General features: G+C 59.2%; 1 protein-coding gene across 3 annotated transcripts; it reads left to right on the top strand.

The window, feature by feature from the left end:
- The first annotated feature begins 1,001 nt into the window (after positions 1-1,001).
- Positions 1,002-16,949, top strand: PROM2 (prominin 2). Of its 3 annotated transcripts, none has more exons than XM_032651972.1 (24): positions 1,002-1,325; positions 1,991-2,040; positions 2,472-2,674; positions 2,770-2,890; positions 3,186-3,249; positions 3,474-3,563; positions 3,846-4,045; positions 4,440-4,514; positions 5,317-5,380; positions 5,625-5,784; positions 6,103-6,255; positions 7,189-7,312; positions 7,868-7,959; positions 8,087-8,171; positions 10,686-10,832; positions 11,322-11,393; positions 12,134-12,226; positions 12,362-12,415; positions 12,699-12,779; positions 13,002-13,070; positions 13,687-13,776; positions 13,977-14,083; positions 14,432-14,506; positions 15,020-16,949. In XM_032651972.1, exons 1-23 carry the CDS (start codon positions 1,082-1,084, stop codon positions 14,493-14,495), a joined length of 2,502 nt encoding a protein of 833 aa, XP_032507863.1. In that variant the 5' UTR covers positions 1,002-1,081; the 3' UTR covers positions 14,496-14,506; positions 15,020-16,949. The 3 variants fall into 3 exon arrangements, with proteins under 3 accessions (XP_032507863.1, XP_032507864.1, XP_032507865.1); XM_032651973.1 differs by having other exon boundaries at positions 14,432-14,502; XM_032651974.1 differs by having other exon boundaries at positions 1,247-1,325; positions 13,714-13,776.
- Positions 16,950-22,516: the final 5,567 nt, after the last annotated feature.

A 22,516-nucleotide genomic window follows, 5' to 3' on the forward strand; every position in this document is an offset into this window, starting at 1 on the left:
GGATCATCGTCCATCCATTTAGCAATATTTTCCCCGACTGCTCAGCTACAGGCACCCTCTGGGTACTGGGCTTACAGCCACTGCCAGAACAGAGGCCCGTGCAGACACATCTCTGGGCATATTCTTTTTTGTTGTTTTTTTTTTAACATCTTTATTGGAGTAGAATTGCTTTACAATGGTGTGTTAGTTTCTGCTTTATAACAAAGTGCATCAGCTATACATGTACATATCTCCCCACATCTCCTCCCTCTTGCGTCTCCCTCCCACCCTCCCTATCCCACCCTTCCTATCCCACCCTTCTAGGTGGTCACAAAGCACTGAGCTGATCTCCCTGTGCTATGTGGCTGCTTCCCACTAGCTATCGATTTCATATTTGGTAGTGTCCGTATGTCCAGGCCACTCTCTCACTTCATCTCTGGGTATATTCCTGATAGTTCTTTCAGCTGATGACTGGATGGGACATTGCTGGGCACAGCTTTGCTGGGATTCACTCTCCCAAAGGATTGTGCCCGTCTCAGCGGCCCCTCAGAGAGCTGCTCTGGACAAAGCCCTGTGGCCTCTGTGCTCCAGAATGACCTGGCATGGGCGCAGGCATGACCCTAGGAAACAGAGCAGGCCCCAGAGGAGTCTGGCCGCACTCTGGGCCAGACTTTCACGGGGTGGTTGTTTTCCCAGGCCCCAGATTTGGCGGCTGCGTCTGGGCGCAGGATGTAATAGTTGAAATTGGGCCATCCTAGATAACCCAGAGGTACTGAGGTGCCTTCCCCACCCAGCTCCGGAGGCAGCCCTTCCAGAAGCATCTGGGGAAGGGAGAGGGCGCCCAGGCTCTCACCCCAGGCCGCTGGGAGCGGGTCCGGACCAGGCCCTGCCCCCCACCCCACAAACCCCACCCCCAGCCCAGGCCTCCGCCCCTGCCCCGGCCGCGCTCCGGCGGGTGCCCAGGTGGCCCAAACCTGTCGGGCCGGTTTCGAGAGCAGCGGGACGGAGGCTGGTGAAGGATGCACGGCCAGCCCCGTGCGCGGCCCGCACTCTCGGCCGCCTGAGCCCCGTCCGCCCGGCCCGCAGCCCACCGGCCGACCCCATGGTGCGTGCGCCCGGCCTCCTGGCGGCCCTGCTGGGCCTGGGGCTGGCCCTGGCCCTGGCCCTGCGGCGGGCGGGCGCGGCGGACTGCGGGGCCCTCGGCCCGGCGGAGCGCCTGGCGTTCGCCCCGGCGGCCAAGACCCGCTGGCTGGCCCCTCGCGTCCGCGCGCCGGGGCCCCTGGACCCCCTCTACGGCACCGTGCGCCGCTTCCTCTCCATGGTGCAGCTCAACCCCTTCCCCGCCGGTGAGTGCGTCCCTCCCCCGGGCGGGCCTCGGCGGGTATTGGGTCCCCACTCTGCACCCTAATCTCCTCCACCGAGGGGCGCACCCACCGTCGGCAGGCACTTGGAGGGCAGGGTCCCCAGCACTCCCCAGCCCCATCTTGCTCCCCAGAAGGCCCGGGCACCCAGGGCATCACCTTCCTGTGTGACCTTGGACAAGCCCCTTTTCCTCTCTGAGCCGCGGTTTCTCTGTCCTAAGGTAGAGGAAGTTACAGTCAAAGTTCTCCAGGAGCGGGTTGAGCTTTTTCTCTGGGTCTGGTGGCGCCGTGCTGGCTGTGAGGACCAGGATGGGCAGCAGGACAGCTCCCAGCCCGTCGACTGCCTCTTAGGAGAAGGGCTGCTGCTAGGCCAGGCCCCTTCTCTGCTTTTAACCGGGCTGCCGGCTTTCCCGCTGCAGGGCCTACCTGGGGGGCGCAGGAGGAGGGGGGAGCCAGGCCTCCCTGCAGACACAGCCTCCTGTAGCCCGGCTGAGGCACGAGGGCTCCGGGCTGTGGTGACACTGCCTTCTCCAAGGGTGCCGAGGTGGTGGGAGGACCCCCTTCGGAGAGCCCACCTTTGCCTGGCAGCGGGGGTGGACGCAGGGGCAGGGCAGTCGCTGCCCCCAGACCCAGCTTGACTCTTTTCCTAGAGCTGATAAAGGCCTTGCTGAATGAGCCATCCTCCGTGAAGGCGGATGAGGTGAGCGGCCGGGGGGCGCTGCCGGGGGAGGGCGTTCAGCGGTGAGCACGAGGGACCGGAGAAGGAGAAGGGCCTCATCGGCTCAGCCCACTTGCTGGGTGTGCCCCAGGGTGGGGTTTCTGGCATCCCTTCCCCTTTTCCGTGAGCACTGCAGTCCGCGGACCTGATTTCTAACCACGGCTCTGCCCTTCAGCGGCTGTGGGGTTTGCAGGGAGCCCTAGCCTCCCTGGACTTCAGTGTCCTTTCTTTGTAGGATGGTAACACGGTGCCCCTCACAAGAGTTAAAGGAGACGCGAGATGTGTGCATAGTTCCCCCGCCGCCCCGCCCCCGAGTGTGCCTCCCTCCCCTCGGGTTTCCCTCCGGAGTCAGGCGGGAGAGGGCTGGGATGGCAGGGTCAGGACAGCCCCTCATGCCTTGCTGCCCTGCCCAGGTGGTGCGGTATGAGGCAGGCTACGTGGTGTGTGCCGTGATCACCGGCCTCTACCTCCTGGTGGTACCCGCTGCTGGGCTCTGCTTTTGTTGCTGCCGCTGCCGCCGGCCCTGTGGTGGCCGAGTGAAGATGGAGCACAAGACGATGGCCTGCGAGCGAGGCACCCTCATGGCCTTCCTGCTGCTGACCACCCTCGTACTGCTGTGAGGGGCGCCCAGGTCAGGCGGGAGGCGTGGGCTGAGGCCCAAGGTGTCCACAGGCATCCAGCCAGCCCCTTGCTCTTCCCCCATCCCTGCAGGATCGGCGTGGTCACTGCTTTTGTCACCAACCAGCGCACGCATGAGCAGATGGGCCCCAGTGCCAAGGCCCTGCCGGAGACTCTGCTCAGCCTCCGGGGCCTGGTCTCCGATGTCCCCCAGGTGAGCGCCAAGTAACCCCGCACGTGCCCCCATGAGCACCAGCCATGGGCGGGACAGAGCAGGGTAGGTCCTGCAAATTCGTGGGTAGCCTGCGCATGAGAGAGGGTGCCCCTTCCAGCACGCACCTGACTGCCCCCTGCTGGAGAGTCCCTGTAATCCATGACGGCACCCATGGTATTCTCAGGACAGACGCCCAGTTGTGGCGGGTAGTGGGGGAATAAGGGCTGGGGAAGGGACGGGAGCCAGGGTGTCCAGTGACAGGAAGGAGCAGCCTCACGGCCCTGTGTCTGCCTAGGAGCTGCAGGCCGTGGCACAGCAGTTTTCCCTTCCTCAGGAGCAAGTCTTGGAGGAACTGGATGGTGAGGATTCCAGCTCAGGCCTGCCTTGGGGAGGCCTCTCATCCCCTCACCCCGGTCTCCACCTGGGAACACCCTCGCAGAGGCGGGGATAGGGTCCAGCTGGGGAGCACGGCGGCCACTCTGCCGCAAGACCACCCTCCGGAACCCAGGGGAGGAGGATGGTTGGGTGGGGAGGCCCCTAGTCTCCTGGGGTCCAGCCCTGCAGACTGCCCTGTGCTCTCCAGGTGTCCACGGGAGCATTGGGAACACGATCCACACACAGCTCCAGAGCACCGTGTATGAGGTCCTGGCCTCTGTGCTCAGCCTGGGCCAGGGTGAGTGTCGCTGGGGGGTAGGCCCCACCCTCGCCCAGCCCTGCATTTCTTACGCTGTCTGTGGTCCCGCCCCTGAATTTCTCACGGCTTTATCCTAGGATTCCTTGTGGCACCTTTGCCCGCTCCTGGCTTAACGTGCCCCAGGGCAGTTTCCATTATAACTACAGAGACTAAGGACCACCAGTCCCCTGGGTTTGGGAGGGAAAGATGTTCTGCCTCCTGCAAGGTCTCCAAGGATGCTGTAGCAGTGGAGACCACTCAGTCCAAATGTGGGTCTCGCAGCCCTGCAGGTCTCCGTGGACCACCTCCGAGCCCTGAACGCCACCTCCGTGGAACTTCAGGAGGGGCAGCAGGCCCTGGCGCCGGCTGTTCAGGGGCACCGGGAGCGCCTCCTGGCCCTGCTGCAGGAGCCCAGCTGCCAGGGCTGTGCAGAGGCCCTGGACAGAGCCCACGCCTTGGAGCTGGGAGCTGACTTCAACCAGGTGCAGGCCCAGGCCTGAGGCCCCTTGGGGTGAAAGGGGGTGCTCTGCCCGCTGCCCCAGGAATCCCCGGGCAGCCTCTCTTCCGGCTGTTTCCTGAAGCGGACTCCTGATCCCTTTCCCTGGGCTGCCCCTGCCCTCTCCACGCACGCAGAGTTAACGATGGTCATCCTGGCAGTGGAGTGAGAGCTTCCCTGGGCCACGCGCTGTGCCTTGAGCCTCGTGTGACTTTGCTTCTTGAGTTCTCACTGCCACCCAGGGCCTTCGAGGCTGTGGTGGTCCCCATCTTGCACACGAGGACACAGTATTCAGAGGCCTCTGCCCCCATCCTTCCCCAAGGACCCCTCCCGGGCCTCTCTGTGGACTTTGTCATAACAAGCCCCTCAAACCATTTCAGGTGCCCTCTGTGGATGATGCCCTGCATCGGCTGAAAGGTGTCCCAGAGGCCAACTTCTCCAACATGGTCCAGGAGGTGAGTGCCTGCCCCAGTCTACCCGACTTCTTCGCAACCTGGCTGGGAACTCAAATGTGAGGGGCCTCAGTTTTTCTCTTTTGGGGTGGGAACCCAGTTGAACCTAAGACTTGGGTCACATCAGGGCCTCGCCTACCACGTGGCGCCCTGGGCTGGAGGCTCGCGATGCTGGTCCTTGTGTGCACGGGGTCTGGTGGGGGAGGCAGGCCTGGAGCTCAGAAGGAAGAGCTAGGACCCTCAGGGGGTGGGGTCTGGGGATGGCCAAGGAGCGAGCACACAAGCTGAGCCCCAGACGACAGGCGGGCTCTCCTGGGTGGAGACGGGCTGTGGGAAAAGGTGCAGCATGAGTCAGCACCTATGACCCGGGGCCTGGAAAATGCCGGGCTTGGGGAAACGGTGAGTCAGTCGTGCTGGGTAACTAGAGCAGAGTGCTCCAGGAGGAGGGAAATAGGGCCTGAGGCTGGAAGAATAGACTGGAGCTGGACTTCAGGGAAACCGCCCTGGTGGTCCTGTGCAGAGTGGCTGGGAGAGATGAGAGGATGGCTAGGAGTCTACTGTAACAGTCTAAGCAAGAGGGGCGGGGACAGAAAGGAGCAATGTTTGGGGGAATTGAGTCAGGCCAGGCTGAGGGAGAGGAGAAGAAGGCACTGACTAAGAGAGCAAAGGGAAGCCTGTTTCCTGATTTCCTGGTCTGGGAGCACCGAGGGGGGATGCTCTCCCACTGGACCTGGCATGCAGGGGTCCCCCAAGCTAGGACACCCGGGCGGACAGCAGGAGACACAGCTGCATTTGCTTCCGGCAGGAGAACAGTACCTTCAACGCCCTCCCGGCTCTGGCTACCTTGCAGACGGCCGACGTGATCAGAGGTGAGGCCCTGCCCAGGGGCCAAGCTGTCTGCCTAGGATGCCCCCCAACACACCCCTACCTACGAGGCTTGTTGAGAGAGGAGTGGGGTAGTGGGGTGGGGAAGATGAAGGCTGTCCTCTTGGCTGGACCTGGACAGAGAGTGAACCATCTCTGTGCATCCCAGATGTTCTTCCTGTCCATCCATCTCCTCCCTGGGCCCCTGGGGGTCTTCCCCATCCCATAAGCCCCTGCTGCTTTGGGCAGAGCTGAAGAAGGTGGTGGCCCAGCAGCCTAGAGAGCTAAGGACACTGGTCGAAGCATTCCCAGGCTGGGAGGCGGCTTCTCGCTGGAGCCGAGCACTGGAGGAGATGGAACAGTGCAGCCGCCCGTACCTGAAGGAGGTGCAGAGATATGAGAAATACAGGTGCCTGGGAACCCGTGGGCGTGGGTGGAATGGGCAGCTCAGCTTCTCAGCCACCCTGGAACCAATTTCCAGCCCTCATCAACCCTCCTTATACTAAGTCTCCACCTCCATTTAAGCCAAGACCCCTCTCTCGTTGGGCCTCTGTGTCCCCACCTTGGCTGTGTGCCCTGGGGATCTGAGCCTGGGGACCCTATAGGAAGTCACACTTCTAAAGCCTCAGCCTTGGGGTAGTGGCCCCACCCAGCCACTAGGCCCTCCACCAGCCCCTCCTGTGCCCACTACTGCCCTTTCCGTGACGTCCCACCTTCTCTGTGGCAGGTGGATGGTGGGCTGCCTGCTGTGCTCTGTGGTCCTGCTTGTGGTGGTCTGTAACCTGCTGGGCCTCAACCTGGGCATCTGGGGGCTCTGTAACAGGGAAGACCCCAGCCACTCGGAAGCCAAGGGCAAGGCTGGAGCCCGCTTCCTCATGGTGTAAGAAGGGCTGGGGAGAGGGGGAGGGTCTCTCCCCCTGCCCCCGGGCTGGTACGTTCCTCTCATGCCCATGGACAGCTTCTGTGTAGCTGCAGGAGCGAGTCCTGGGGATCAAGAGACTGAGCTGTGGTCTGGCTCTGGGCTGACCTGCTGGGTGGCCCTGGGCAAATTATAACCCACCTGGGCCTCAGTTTGTATAAAAGGGTTGGCCTAGAGCAGGAATGCAAATAAGAAGCACTTCCCCTTCCCACACCAGTGGCAACTTTAATAATTAATGGGCACCTTTTCTCTCTGAGCCCAGATACAGCCTCAGAATCCTGCTTAACCCAGTGTCCAGGCAGCACTACCATTAGGAGGTGGCACCAGAGGTAGAATCTGTTTGCCAGCCCTGAACTAGATCGTCTCTAAGGCCAGGGCTGCCACATTCAGTTGTGCAGGAGGGTCACTGTATAAAGGTGCCTGGCCAAAGGGGTGAGTGAAATCCAGCCCATGTTTCACTCTCCAAGCCTCAAATCCTGGCATGGGGCCACGCCTGTCTCACAAAGAAGCCTTGGTCAGTGGCACAGGTCCTACTCAGATGCTGTAGGTTGCTGCCTCTGCTGGTGGGTCATGGCTGGCCATGCCAGGTGGCCCCATTGAGGCTGAGCTCTGGAGCTGGTCACCTCCATGTGTCCTCGGCCCAGAGGCCAGCAGCCCTGGCTCTTTGAGCAGAACAGCTGTGCTCTCCTCTAGGCTGCCAGGGCCAGCCAGGGCAGCAGCGGTAGAGTGGGGATGGGGGAGGATGAGGTGGGGCCGGTGAGCAGTTCTGAGTCCTCTCTCCTGCCCCGGGGCTGACTCACTGACCATGCTGGCCCCGGGATGGAGATGGGGATGGAGCGCACGGTCCAGGGCATCCTCCCTCCTGTCTCAAGCCTGTCCCTCCGCCTTCCCCAGGGGCGTGGGCTTCAGCTTCCTCTTCGCCGCGCCCCTCATCCTCCTTGTCTTCGTCACCTTCCTGCTGGGCGGCAACGTGCAGACCCTGGTGTGCCGGAGCTGGGAGAGCGGGGAGCTCTATGAGGTGGGCCTGCCCCGCTCTGGGGCCCAGAGGGATGAGGAGAGAGCTGTGGGCAGAGCAGGAGGTTTAGAAGGAAGTAGGAGCCCGAGGGGTTAGAAGGGAGAGAGAGACAGGAGGAATGATGGAGACGGCCAAGGAAAGAGATGGAAAACCACCAGTGAGAGAAAAGAGCCAGTGAGTCCCCGGAAGGCTGCCCAGGCCCCAGGCAGGGACCTCGAAGGATGGCCCCCAGACCTGAGGCCCTCTGCCCTCCTAACACTGAGTCTTGGAATTGGGGATCCTTGTTCCCTGTTGCACTGAGCAGGTGAGCCAAGATGCTGGCCTGGGTCCTCCGCTGAAGACAGGCCAGCCACCCTCCTGGAGAGTCACGGGGAGGGTCCCTGCCAGGATTTAGGGCCCTGGAGTGATCTGAGTTGAGTTACAGGCAGGTGTGGGCTGGAGTCCCAGGGTTGTGGTCTCTGCTGTGCCAGGGCAGCGTGGGACTAGGCCCTGGGAAGCTGGGTGGCCTTGCCCCCCCACTCCCCGCTCCAGGCCCGTTCCTCTGTGTCCCATCCCCAGTTTGCAGACACTCCAGGGAGCTTGCCGTCATCCATGAACTTGTCCCAACTTCTTGGCCTGAAGAAGAACCTCAGCGTCTTCCTGGCCTATCAGTGAGCGGGGAGCCTGGGCTGGGGGCCGGGGTGTGAGGAGGGGCTGAGGCGGGCATCCCATTAGGATGACGTCAGCCCCCACCTGCCCGCCCTCCTCTCGTCTCTGATGCCTGTCGTTCCTCTGCAGGCAGTGCAAGCAAGGGGCTGCGCTCTGGACGGTCCTGCAGCTCAATGACTCCTATGACCTGGAGAAGCACCTGGATATCAGCCAGGTGAGAGAACCTTCTGGAACACACTGGGGACCCTTCCTGCAGATCCCCCCTCTTCCGGTCTTGCCTTGATGGAGGGACCATCTCCTTGAACCCGAAAAGTCTACAAGAACAGTTGAGGCGCCTCAGGGGCAGAGGACCCGGGTGCAAGCTCAGGACCTGGCCCAGGGCTACAGCCCAGGGCAGCTTCCAGAGCGTATGGGTGAGTGCGTGAATGCCTGGAGGCTCTGACCAGCTCTGAGCACTGCGCTCCCGGAAAAGCTGAACACAGGTGAGGTTGAGGCCGGACAGGGTGGTGACAGTGAGTGAGAGGACTAGGGTGTGTGTCCTGACTGAGGACAGGCATCGTCGGTTTGGATGCTGCAGTGGGAGCGGGGAGGTTGGTGAGGGAGTGTGACAGTGAAAACGGTGGTGATGAAGTTGGGTACCACTGGAGGGGGGCTCCCCACAGCCTGTTCCCTAACCATTGGACTTTGCCAGAACTTGCTATGTAGAACTGGAGAGATTTACTCACACTGGCAAGAGACAGTTCTAGAACAAAGAAAAGGAAGTGCTCCTTCACGAGAGGAGACGTACTTTGAGAGCGTGGTTCTCCTAAGGGTGCACAGAAGCTGTAAAACACCCCCTCCTTTCCTCTCTTCACGCCCAAATGAGGTGGGAGGAGAGCTGCCTTGGCTCCCAGGGTCCCCCAGGAGCCCTTCCCAAGCATATCCTGGGAAAACCACATTTCTCCCACCTGCTTCTCCCCCCACCCCTCCTAAACTGCCAACTCCTGATTCTGCCTTGTCTCCAGAAACCTTCCAACTCCTCTTGAACCCACCACCTGCACCTAGTCCGCAGGCTAGCATAGCCAAGTGGTCCAGATTTCAGTCCCAACTCCACGCCTTAAACTATAACCTGGGGCAGTTTCCTTAATGCCATACCCGTCTCCTCTTTCAGCGTCTCTCATCAGAGGAGAGGTCCACTGAGCCGGCACTGTTCTGGTGCAAGGCCACAGGGTGAAGGCTGGCCACAGAGGGCTGCAGCAGGGGGCCTGAGCAGAGGAGGCCCTGTGCTCTGCTGGCTGAAAGGGGAGGGCTCTCAGCCCTGGTCCAGGGAAGGGAGGGGTCCAGGTCACAGAAGAGTCTGGACAGATAGGGCTTCAGGTCCAGAGGGACTGGGCAGTCCTTGGGGGCCATCTGGCAACAAACCAAATGTGACCTTAGGAGAACTTGTCCTCGAAGGAGATAATAGTGAGCCGATGATGCAGAGATAATTAAGACAAGGTGTGCTTTCCCGGGCCCCACGAGGACTCCGCCCGCCTTGAGACATCTCCTTTACCTGTGTGTTACTGGTGCCTGAAATGCTGCTCCAAGACCCCTGCCTCTGAGAGGATGGGTCTTTTCTCCCCCTGGGGAAGGCAGTGTGAGGGATGGCGAGAGGTGAGCTGAGCTGGGCTCCGTACCCTGAGGCTCCGCCCTGTCTTTAGCCTCTCACCTGTGAAACACTGGGGCTGAATTTCATGCCCTTTAAATCTCTCCCAGCAATGGTTGGAAAATGTCGAGTCCCCTTTTTTTTTTTTTTTTTTTGCGGTACGCGGGCCTCTCACTGTTGTGGCCTCTCCCATTGTGGAGCACAGACTCCGGAAGCGCAGGCTCGGCGGCCATGGCTCACAGGCCAGCCGCTCCGCGCCATGTGGGATCTTCCCAGACCGGGGCATGAACCCGTGTCCCCTGCATCGGCAGGCAGACTCTCGACCACTGCGCCACCAGGGAAGCCCTCGAGTCCCTTTTTATTTTTATTTATTTATTTATTATTTATTTTTAAAACATCTTTACTGGGGTATAATTACTTTACAATGGTGTGTTAGTTTCTGCTTTATAACAAAGTGAATCAGTTATACATATACGTATGTTCCCTCATCTCTTCCCTCTTGCGTCTCCCTCCCTCCCACCCTCCCTATCCCACCCCTCCAGGCTCGAGTCCCTTTTTAAACTGTGCTCTGTCTTAGAAATGTGATTGTGTCTATTCACTCATTCATTCATTCACTCATTTTTACACATTCAACAAATTTGTACGGCACCCACCACGCATGAGCCTCTGCTCTAGACGCTGAGGGTTTGGTACAGAGTGGGAAGATGAGGTGCCATCCTCATGGAGCTGATGGCAGTAAACTAGTACCCAGATAAGTAAATAGCACACAGGTGCTGTGAAGACCTTAACACAAGGTGACGTGATAAAGATGGGCCGGGGAAGCTCTTTTTCTTCTGCGTGGCCTGGGAAGGTCTGTGCTGCTGTCCAGTAGCCAGATAGGCGCTGGAGGAGAGCTGGGTCTCGGTGTGGGTAAGGTGGAGTTGGGGATGGGTGGGGAGCAGAGGCCTGCTGGGAGCCTGTCTGGGGCTGGGAGTGTTCAGGGTAGGGGCCCTGGATATCCAGAAGGAGGGCCCTGAGGGCCTGCTGACCCCTCACCTAGGATAGCAGCTGTGGGGTCCTGGCTCACCCACAGAGCACGGCTCCACCCTGCTCCCTCCCTCCCAGTACACTGCCAAGCTGCAGCAGGAGTTGCAGAAACTCAAAGTGGACGTGAAGAATCTGGACCTGCTGAGCCCAGCCGCCCGCCAGGACCTGCAGGCCCTGCAGAGCAGTGGGCTCGAGAGCATCCACTACCCAGGCTTCCTTGTTGAGGTCAGCAGTGGGCACCTCAGGCCAGACCACGGCAGAGCAGAGGGGCCCGCAGAGGAGCTGGGGCTCAGGGAGCTGTCTCACCTTGTCTTGGCCCTCCACCGTCCCTGGACCCCTCCACATGTCCCTGGGGCCTCTTCTGCTGGGGGTGTCTCCAGACCATGTGTGTCCCAGCTGCCAGCACCTGGGCTGGGCGAGAATGAATGTGTCTCCACCCAACAGCGTGTGTTGCTGTCCGTGGTCCTGAACCCACTGCTGTGGCGAATGCTGGTGGGACGTCACCTCTCCGTTGGGTTACACCAGAGGGCGCCTCATTTTTTTTTCTTTCCTAATGGAAAGTGTCTCATATGTTTCACAATTTCAGGTCAAACCCACTGTGACTGATGTGTCACAATAGACTTAGCTGGTGTGGGTGCTTTTGCAAAGACTGGGAATTCTGGGGCTGGGGGAGCCGGGGTTCATCCCCTCTTGGCCTCTCCTGTCCGTCTCCAGATTCAGAAGCCTGTGGTGAACATCAGCGTGGAGAAGCTGGCCCAGGAGCTGGAGGGACTGGCCCAGACCCAAGTGAGAAGGGAACAGAGACCCCACTTGGCAGGCTGGAGCCAGAGGCCTGGGAGGGGGGACGGGGTGGGAGTGCCTGGATTGGGGAGGGGACTGAGGGCCCCTGTCACCGAGGGCTGAGACTCTGGACCCCCGGCTGGGATGAAGGGTTCTGTAGCATCAGTTCTGGCTCGAGCTCTACCACCAACTGGCTGTGTGGCCTTGGGCAAATCATTCCTCATCTCTGGGCCTCGGCGTCTTCATCTCTAAAGTGAATTATCACCCACCTCAGATCAGATGACGTCAGATGTGGTCTGACATCGCACAGCTGGGCAAGCATTGCTAGGTGCACACCGCTTGTGGAATCTGCTGGGACAGATGCTGTGAGGACAGCCTGATGGATCAGATATCATGACAGTTGCCTCTAGAAGCTTAAAATGTACTGGGAAAAGTAGCACTTTGTATTTATAAATATAGAGAGTTTAAAAAGTTCTCTTCAAGGCAACTCATAGACACCCCTCTCCTACCCCCCACGATGCGCAGAGCAAGCTAGGGCCGGACCTGGAACTTGGGCTCAGGCCCCCAAACCAAGATCTGGCCAAGGAACTTAAGGAGCCCTCAGTTTTCTGCCTCTGAGGCCAACCTCTGATTCCAGCACTTTCCACGTCCGTCCAGTATGTCTGGTCGAACAGTTTCGTGAAGGATGTGTCGTCAAAGCCTGTCTCGGCCCGGGCAGAGTGCCATTCTGATATGTCTCCCCTCAGGGCAATACTGTGCTGGGGCAGCAGCTGCAGAAGGAGGCCCAGGGGCTCAGAAAGCTCCATCAGGAGAAGCTCCTCCTCCAGCAGAGGCTTGTGGTAAGTCTGGAGGCTCAGGGAGTCCAGGACCTGGAGAGGAGATGCAGGGAGGGGGCAAGGAGGAGGAGAGGGATGCTGGGAACCCTCCCTCCTACCACTTCCTTCCCCTGACCGGCCCTGATCTCTTTTTCACAGGCTAAGCTCAACCTCAGTGTCCATGCCCTGGCATCCTCTGCCCCACTTCTCCAGGTGGCTGCTGGGGATGGATGGGGTGGGGGGGAGCAGGTGGGCAGCAGAGGGAGCAAGAACGTGCGGTCCCAGCTGGCTTGGGACCTCACCTGCTCTACCCAGGCCCCCTGGAAGTTGAGGGTGGGGTGGGAAGATCCTTGAGGACCGCCATATGTGTCCTCTGTCCTTAGGGCCTAACACCGCCCACCCCAAGGTGAGTATGTTGTGTGTCGTACGTTGAGTTAATGAATGGATGAGTGAATGAGTGGCTGTTCCCTGACCGAGACCCTCTCCTCTCCCCCAGCCGGAGACCTCAGATGTCCTGGACAGAGTCACTCACCTGAAAGGAGAGCTGCCTACCTGGGCCACCCATATCCTGAAGAATGTGAGTGGGAGGATGGGGCAGGGCTGGGGGGTGGCTTCAGAGTCAGAGGTGAGTTGAAGGGTTAAGGCTCGCAGGGTTCCCACCCCAGGATTCTCCAGCCCTGCCCCCTCACCGTGGCTCCCAGGAAAGCCAGCTTGACCTGTCCTGATGGTGCCAGGCATGGGGGGCAGGGGTGTTGGCCCTGGGACTCCGACCAGCCCAGGGCTCCTCTCTTCCCTGCAGGAAAGTGAGTGTTTCCTGACCCGGGAGATGGGCTACTTCTCCCAGTACGTGGCCTGGGTGAGAGAGGAGGTGAGTGTGGGCTCAGACCCTCCTGGCCTCAGGCAAGCTTCCAGCGGTACCAGCTGTTCGACCTCCTCTGCCCCCTGAGAGCCCCTGGGGGTACCCTAGGCCTTCAGGATTGAACCCAAACTCCCAAACCTGGCATCTGGCTGGCTGGGTTCTGCCCATCCCCCAAACTCTGCCATAGCCCTTCTCTGAGGCCTGAGCGTGGACCGGGCTGTCTACCACCCACACTGGACCGGCAGGGGTCTCGCTTAACCCTGAGTGTGTCTGTACATGCGTGTGCGGGTATGTGTGTGTGCAGGTTTGTACGTGTGTGCAGTGCATTGTGTGTGTGTGCACACATGTTGCCTCCCAGTGAGGGTGTGACTTAGAGAACAGCTCTGGGCACACAGTAGGGGCTTAACCCAGGCTGGTGAACAGGGTGGGAAAGGCAGGAGGTGAGCGATGAGCTGATGGCAGTGTGTCCTCCCTTCTCTGTGTTGCCACATCCGTGTGTCTGTGTACAACTGTGCAGTGGCTCCCCACTGTGTCCCTGGGCCTGTCTGTGTCCCTGTCAACCTCCCTCTGAGCACCTGTGCGTCTGGGTGTGTCTGCATGTACCTGCCTCACGTTGACACCACAGGTGACTCAGCGCATCACCACCTGCCAGCCCCTCTCCACAGCCCTGGACAATGGCCGTGTGATCCTGTGTGACATGGTGGCTGACCCCTGGGTGAGTGCCCCCCAGCCCATCAGGGCTTGTGGACGTGGAGGCCCCCATGGGAGGGACAGCGTGAGCGGGGCCCTGCCCCGGGCCTACACCCCCGCCCTTTCCCTCAGCTCTGAGAATGCGTCCCCGTGCCCCACACTGAGTCAGCCGGGGGACTGGGGGTGCCCAGACACAGTGCGTTGACTTCACCTCCTCTGTTCCAGAACGCCTTCTGGTTCTGCCTGGGCTGGTGCGCCTTCTTCCTGATCCCCAGTGTCATCTTCGCTGTCAAGACCTCCAGATACTTCCATCCCATCCGGAAACGCCTCAGGTGAGGAGGCTGCCAGGTCTGTGGGTGCAGCAAGGGCCCAGGCAGGAGCCCTTCCGGCTGCTGGGCCCGGCCCCTGCTGCACGCCATCTTGAGACCTCCAGGCAGGGGAGACTTACGCCTAACTCTGAAGTCACACAGTCTGAGGAGCTCCAGGGCCAGAAAGTCTTCCATGTGTCTACCCTGAATCCTTCTTGCTGCAACACATCCACCAGACCTAACTTTTGGGCACCCTTGCTACCCCTGAAGAGCTTCTGAGGCAGGAAATTCCGGGCTCTGGGCTTGTTCCTGTGTCGGGGCTGAGGGCCTGGGCCTGGGGGCCTCACTCACTCACTCCCTGTGATGCTGCAGTGCCAGCAGCTCTGAGGACACTCAGCCCTTCCACATCCCCCGTGTCACCTCTCTGGAGCTCTAGGACCGCAGTGAGTGAGTTTCCCCCTGCTTTATTCCTTGGTGCCAAGGGTGGGGCTGAGAAGGGAAGGGAAGGGTTTGGGTTCTGGGGTCTCCAGGGCCCAGGAGGGCAGGAAGGTTCTGGGACTTGGCTGGGACTGATAAGCCTGAGCTCAGCTCCTCCCCTCCCTCCTCCACCCCCTCCCCTCCCCTCCCGTCCCTCCCCTCCCCCTCCCCTCCTCTCCCTCCCCTCCCCCTCCCCTCCTCTCCCTCCCCTCCCCTCCCCCTCCCTCCCCTCCCCTCCCCCTCCCTCCCCTCCCCTCCCCCTCCTCCCCTCCCCTCCCCCTCCTCCCCTCCCCTCCCTCCCCTCCCCTCCTCCCCTCCCCTCCCCTCCTCCCCTCCCCTCCCCCTCCCCCTCCCCCTCCCTCCCCTCCCCTCCCCTCCCCCTCCCTCCCCTCCCCTCCCCTCCCCTCCCCTCCCCTCCCCTCCCTCCCCTCCCTCCCCTCCCCCTCCTCCCTCCCTCCCCTGTTTGTTCTTAATCCACAACAGGGATATGGACGCAAGGTGATGCATGGGGCTGCCTGCCTTCCCTGCTGACTTTGCCTGGACCAGAGGATTTCTGTTGCTTTTGCCACCAGAGCCCAGGCTGGCATCCAGGCCTGGACTGTCCCCCAATTCCAGTTACCTGAGCCCATCTTGCTACTCCCTTTGCACCCCTTTCTGCTCACGACCCCTTCATTCATGCTCAAAAACACACTTACCTTCTGTTGAATCTCAGAGCAAACAGGTTCCTCCAGGTGTGTCTCCCTCATCCTCCTTGCGGCAATATATTAGCTCCAGGAAGAGCCTGTTCTCCACCTAGTGGAACCTCCTCTTCAGCCCCTTGGGCAGGACACTCTGTCCCATCGGCCCCTCCCCCTGCCCATGCCTCCCACTCCTCTCCAAGCTCCTTGCCCCTTTTCCTCCTCTCCTCTGACCCCCCACCTGCCCCACTTCACTCTGTGCCCTCCCCAGCCCTCACTTCCTCCCCCCCGGGAAGCCCTTTCCCCCCCTTTGTCCCCTCTTTACCTGTCCCCTTACTACCTGTCGGCCACAGGGACCCCTCCTGCCCAACCACACTAATCAGGTAAAGCCACTAGGCAGGCCAGGCGCCACCATGGCCTGGGCCTGGGCCGGCTGCAGGCTCTGCCTCGTGGCCCCTGAGCCCTCTGCTGCTCAGGGGGTGGGACCCTCCACAGACCCCAGCCTGGATGTCTGGCCCCCAGGGGGTGTGGGAGGCCCGTGTGAAGGCTGAGCCCCCGTCTGCACCTTGGGCTGGAAGTCACACTGCTGTCCCTCGGCTTAGGGAGCACTGACTCCCTAAGAAGGGACCTGGGATGTGGGCTGGAGCAGGGGCTCCCCAGAAGGTAGCCTCTTCCACAGTCACCACCCAGCTTTCCAGGAGAGATCTGGTGGCCACAAGAGGATTTTGCACTGTGGCCCTTACCTCTTTTATCCTATGCCCCTGACTGGGCATCACCCCTAGTCCATCCCTGTGCCCTCCCTGCATGCTGGACCCTGAGTTCCAGAAATGGGGAGGAGGAGGGGAGAGAAGAGGTGGACAGGACCTCGGATCCATTGAAGTGTTCTCACTTGGCTAAGTCTTGGCCTTGGATCCTTCAGCTCTCCCAGGCTGGGGCCCTGGATGTGGTGGGTGCTTAGTGAGTGAGTGTGGAGAGTAGAATCCAAGGCCTCCTCTGACCACAGGCATCCAGGGGTCACCCCAGTAATCAGCAGGTGGGGAGTGGGGCCCACACTGAGAGCAGGCAGACTTGGGTTCACACCTGGCTCTAACGTTTGGTAACCAGGGCACCTTGAACATGATCCATGGGTCCCCTAGACCTCAGTTTTTCCACCTATAAAATGGGGAAAATAGTCATAGCCGCCTCCTAGGGTTGTGAATAATGTGACAGTGTGTGGAAATCCCTTGGCAGGGGCCTGGCACAAAACAAATACTCAAATGCTGCTTTTTTTTTTTTTTGCCATGACTGCTCTGGGCCGGGGGCAGAGCTGGGTCTGGGCAGATACAAGCGAAGAGGGAGATGGGTCCCTGTTCAAAGGAGCAAAGCCCTTCAAGATTAGAGTCTGCTGAGTTTCAGAGGGTGTCTATGTTTAGTTGCATCTTACAAACCAGCAACAAATTTGCTACTAGAAATTGGGATGGTGCCTACACACTGTATTGTCACTATTGCATGCACACTCTCAGACCAGCATCCTTGAATGTAGCACAATTGCCTCTTCTGGGCTTTTCCCAGAGGATTCTTGGCTTGCTTTTCATGTTGCCCTGTGTGGGGAACTGTAGCACCCTGCATTTTAAGAATGAGATTGATGGGATAAAAATAGAACTAGAAAATGATTAAAAAATCATTTCTAGTTCTCTATCAAAATTGCCTATCTTACCTTTTATGTATCTGAGCAAACAAATATGGTTATTTTAAAGTTCAATAACTCCCTAATATGGAGCCTCTGTGAGTCTGTTTCCAGTGTCTGTTGTTTCTCTTGGTTTTTGTTAGTATTGTCTTGTCTCCTCACATACTTGGCAAAAATTGAGTGCCACACTTTGTTTTTTTTTCTTTTTTCTTTTTTTTTTCTTGCGGTTTGTGGGCCTCTCACTGCTGTGGCCTCTCCCATTGCGGGGCACAGGCTCTGGATGCACAGTCTCAGCGGCCATGGCTCACGGGCCCAGCCGCTTCACGGCATGCGGGATCCTCCCAGACCGGGGCATGAACCTGTGTCCCCTGCATCGGCAGGCGGACTCTCAACCACTGCGCCACCAGGGAAGCCCAAGTGCCACACATTTTATATGAAAACCTGTAGAAATAATTTGAGGCACAGAATGAAATTATCTTGCTCCATGAGGATTATGTTTACCTCGGGCAGATGCCTTGGGATCCTGCAAACCAGGTTGTTTTACTTTACTTTCAGGGACTGAGATGATTTGCAGTCCCTTGGAGCACTTGTCTATTTCTAGTTCATTCATATTCTGGGGGTGAAACCCTCTGGGGTCCCAACCCAAAGCATGAAAGATTTGCCGGGTACCCCCTGCTCTTGGTGGGCCTAGTTTTGACCTCCTTAGTCCCAGAGGCTGTTAACAGCTCTGCCCAGCACCTTTGCAGTATCTTCTGGGTTCAGCAGACCCCCTAGGGAGAACGTAACCCCAGCTGCCAGCACACATCTCTGGGTTTCCTTCTTTTCCCAGAACTTGGCCCTGTGATTTTTTTACTGCCTTGTTTGCTCCTTGATACCCCTGAATCAAACTTTAAAATATATATATTTTGAGCAGCTTTTCGTTGTCCTCAGTTGGGAATTTAGTCCAAATTACCTAGTCCAGCACGATCAGAAGTTAATAGTCCTAAAAAATTAACTGAGGTTCCCCCTGTGAATTGGGAAAGGCTGCCACTCATTGAATTTAGTATCCAGAAACCTTGGCCTAGGGCATTGCACACGGACTTTTCAAAGGAGCTCAGTTCAGAGCATCACTGTGGGCTCTGGTAACCTGGAGGTGGGGTGGCACTCAGCAGATGACAGACAGAAATAGCCTCAGAGAGAAATATATTACATATTTTCCCAGTTTTAAAATGCTGGGATCCTACAATGCTCATCCTACGTTATGTGTGAAACAAAGCCCCTTCGAGGTCACAGTCTCATCTGTTCTTATGACATTCCCTGAAGCAGGTGGGGCTCGTCATCCTGTTTCACGGTTGAGCAGATGAAGCTCTGAGAAGCTCTGTGGCTGATTCAAGGTCCCATAAGTCGAAGCCCCGCCAGGCCTTGATTCAGATGCCCTGACCCTGGTGGCTCTGGAGGTTTCCTCCTGGGCACGCTGTCAGCCGCGTTCTCTGTGGGTGTGTGGGAGGGAGGCTCCGTCTCCCAGGAGATGTGATCCGAGTGTCCTTGTTGTCCCTGTAGCAGGAGGGATGACAGATTGGAGGCCCTGGGAGTTCTGCCAGCCTGGCCATCCCAGAGCAAAGGCCATAAGCAATGAGTGGCAGATTCTGCCAGAGAAATGCTACATGGGCCAGGGTGTCAGGTCCCAGGTGGCTGGCCAGTGTAGTTCTGTCTGGCTCCAGGTGTGCAAAGGAAGGGCCATACGGTTAGGGGCCTGCTTAGGCTCCCTGAGGGGACAAACAGAGTTTCATTTATTGAGCTCTGAGTATAAATCAGGAGTGTGCTAAGCACACACATGTATTAGCTACGAGATAGACACTGTTATTTACCTATTTATGGTTGAGAAAACTAAGGCACAGGACCGGATGCGGGCTGAGTAGAAAGGGCACAAGTTACCCCAAAGAATCAACTGATAATGGTGGCACTTTATAATTCAAGGGATACCTGCATTCTCTGGGTGGTCAAGGCCAGTGTCCCTCTTACCCTCCTGGACCCAGGGCCTGTGCTCTGAGCTCCCAGTGCCCTGTCTCTCCAGACCTGAATGCAGGGACTGAACCAGGAGTCTGGTGGCCAGCCTGGGCCACACCCCAGGAATGCTGGAATGAAGCCTCTTCTCCATGGCCCTAATCCTTCCTTGCACTTCACGGCTGTGCCACCCCCGGAGCAGTTAGCAGTTACCCATCTTACAAACAGCTCTGCAGCACCAGGGGAGGGGAAGGCAGGATGTGCACAGAGATGAGCCCACCCGGCCCCCGACTTCTGCCCAGCAGCAATGACAATTTCAGCAGCCGGAGCCCTCACCATACTGACGGTACCCAGGAGTCAGGCTTTGAGGCTGGGGGAGAGATTTGGGGGAGGCGAGATGAGCCCAAGGGGATGGGTGGGGGACCCTCCCTTCGCATCAAGCCAGAAGGAAGGGGCTTTAAAGAAAGCCTTCAGAGCCTTCCAGGTGTCCCCTGCAGTTTGAGAAATCCAGCAGACGCGTCCCAGCCCCACCTGCGAGGTCTAAGGCACAAGAGACAGGCCGGCTGCTTTGCCGGCAGAGCCAGGAAGAAGGCTGCTGGCCCAGACAAGAGCCTCGTGGGAGGGAGGGTCAGCTGGAGGCTGCCTGGGGGTGTGGACAAGCCTCAGCTGTGCAGAGATGGAGCTGCCTGGGGTGGGGGGCTCCTTGGCACCCCTGAGACCTACGTGAAGTACCCTGGTCAGGGGGAAGCTGCACAGGTGCCCAGTGGTGGCCAGGCTCTGAGGACACATGGAGGTGCCCGCAGGAGGGAGAGGTATAGTTTCCAACCTCTGCCAAACCCAGAGTGACGTTCAGGACAGCTCCAGTGGGAGGCCCCAGCCCACCTGAGCTGGGCGGAGGCCTGGGCTGTGCAGCAGAAGGGCTGGCCTTGAGCGGGGCCCGGACCCCAGCTGAGACTGTTGTGTGAGGTGTAGTGAACCGCCGTATCTCCCTACCAAGCGGCATCCCGGGTCTGCTAGGTTTCCATCCAGCCGCCGGGCGGCGGGCAGCGGAAGAGGTTTCCAGGGCCGGTGGAAGACCCAAATAAGGCTGCATTCGGTGGCTTTCCAGTTCCACAGCTGTGCCAGCTCATGGTGACACCAGAGTGCTGTGGTGTCCAGGGAAGCACTGTTTTGGGGCAAGAGACATTTCTTGAGCTCCTGTGGGGAGGGGTTTCCACATGCCTGGTGAGCCCCACCTCCACCCAGAGGGGGCCTTCCTCACAGGCAGGGGCTCTTGGTGGAGCAAGGGCCCAAACCCTGAAACTGTATTGAACATCTTTCTGTCTGTCTCTGTCTGTGTGTCTGCCTCTCTGTGCCCCTCAGCCAGGGGAAGGCAGAACCAGGGCCCGAAAGGATCTGGAAGAAACATACAGACTGGGGACTCCATGGGGCCAGGCTTGGGGTACTGAGGAGGGGGGGTTTGAACCTGGGCCTGGAGTGGAGAGGATTGTGTGTAACAATTGAGGAAGGTCCGGAAGACCCCCAAGGCTTGTGGGTAGGGGTGGTGTGAGCCCCTCACCAAGATGGGATTAGAGTGAGGCCCTGAGCCAGCTCAGATGGCTTGCCACTGCCTCTTCTCAAATGCAAGCTACTCAGCCTTCCTCCAGGCTTGAAATGAGCCCCTCCTTCCCCCTTCCACACTCCTGCATCCCCGGGCTCGCCACTCTGCAGTGAGGAAAACCACAGCTGAAGCCTATCAGGCTGGAGTTCGTGGCCGACAAGGCAAGGTCGTCCTGAAGCCTTCCTTGATCTTTTTCGGGTCTGATGCACTGCCAAAGAATCTCCGGAAACTCCCAGACATTCTCAGGGAGAGTTAGCCGCTGCCCACGTGCCCACACCACTGTCCGGTGTGCTGAGGCCCACGTGGGGAGCCCTGCTCTGGGGTGTCCTTGACCTCCACGCTCTCCTGCCCTTTCTCATCCCTGCATTCCCCACAGGCCTGTGTGGGACCATCTGGAAGCGCTCTAGAAAAGCCCCCGAGGGCGCTGGGGGAGGAGGGAGGATGGGGGGCACAGATCACGGTGGGGCACCCCCCCATGTGTGTTTTATGAGGTGCACCCCCTTGGTGGCAGCTGAAGTGGGAGGTACCCCAGGCCCAAGGGCATGGGGGCCTGGCGGGGGAGGGCGGCTGCCCTGTTTTCTTGTAGCTGGAAGCTCATTAGCTTGTTAATTGAGAAGAAAGCATCTCTGGGTAGCAGAAGTTCAGTCCTGACGCCAAACCTGGGGGGAGGGGCCTTCTCTGCTTCCACCTCCGAGCACCAGGCCATAACTAAGGTCAGGCCTGTCCTGGACAGCACGACTGGCAAGTGTCCAAGTTGATGTTTGGAGCGTGGGAGGTTTGGCGGGTCTTAGCCGTGTGTTCACTTAGGGGTGAAAGGAACAGGCTTTTTGCACCAGCTTTGCCACTTTCTAGCCTATGACCTTGGGCAAATCCTTTAACTTTTCTGGGTCTCACCCTCGTCATCTGCAGAGATAATGACACTTCGCTGCTGAGGCCACGGTGAGGACTCAACGTGTTCAGGGAACCCCTGCTTGTTCAGAGCCAAGGTCACCAGGTGAAAAGGCCCCCAGGCTCTCAAGGAGCTCTGCCTCTGAGCCTGACCCTGCAGCCGCCCTCACCTCTTCCAGGCCACAGCCATGGGCGGCGGAAGGGGGGCCAGGGTCTGCTGAGTTCCTGCCTGGCACGAGGCCCAGGCGGTCCTGGAAGTCCAGCGGGGCTAGACACACGGGCTGCCTCCTGTCTAGAAATAGTCGTCCTCCCTCCATGGGCAAACAGCTCCAGACTATTTTCTTCCTCCCATGATCTGAAAGTTGGAGCTGATTGGCTGGCTCAAAAAAAAAAACACCCAAAAACAAAAAAAGAGAAGGACGCGCAAGTGCTCTTGTGTGCCCAGAAGAGGGGGTGTCTCAGGGCTCTGTTTCCAGGGGAACCAGTGGCACAGGCTGGCTCCTTCCTCAGGGTGCAGAAAAGAGAAACTTGGCTGAGGTTTCAGGCACCTGGCTCCTGGGTGGTTTCCCTGGGGGATGAGCAAATGCCCAGGAGTCTGCCCTCCTGAGGGGCAGCCAGGGTCCCCCCTCCCCAGGATGCTCAGGGGCCCTCACCCCTTTCCTCCACCACCACAACCCCCAGGAGGTCTGGTCAGGTCCCTCAGCTGCCCTGATGTGGTCCCAACCTGAGACACAGACGATGGGAACAGACGCCAGGCTCCCTCGAGTGTATAAGGAGCTCAGGTTTGGAGAGGGCTCCCCTACGGCAAGGCCCCGCGTGCAGTGAAAGGAGATAAGTAAGCGTGGGGCACCCATGAAACTAGTTGAAGGACCCCTGCCTGTGACCCACGTGACGTGGCCCTGGTAGCCATCACCATCTCTGGGTGGTGAGCCCCCATCAGTGGGGCCATTGAGGGCCCAGTGCCCAGAGCCATGTCTCCATCAGGAGGATGCTCCGGATGCCAGGGGTGCCCAGGGGTCATCTGCAGGGTGGCTGGAGGGACACCAGGGAGATCCCCCTCCACAGCCCACCTGGACTGCAATGGCCCGAGGTCATGGGGGGGGTGTCACTCCACCTGGTGTCCATAGGAACCAGTAGGATGAGAGAGGGGGCAGCAAGGAGGGGAG

This window comes from Phocoena sinus, chromosome 13 (assembly GCF_008692025.1).
Source record: "Phocoena sinus isolate mPhoSin1 chromosome 13, mPhoSin1.pri, whole genome shotgun sequence".
Classification (NCBI taxonomy): domain Eukaryota; kingdom Metazoa; phylum Chordata; class Mammalia; order Artiodactyla; family Phocoenidae; genus Phocoena; species Phocoena sinus.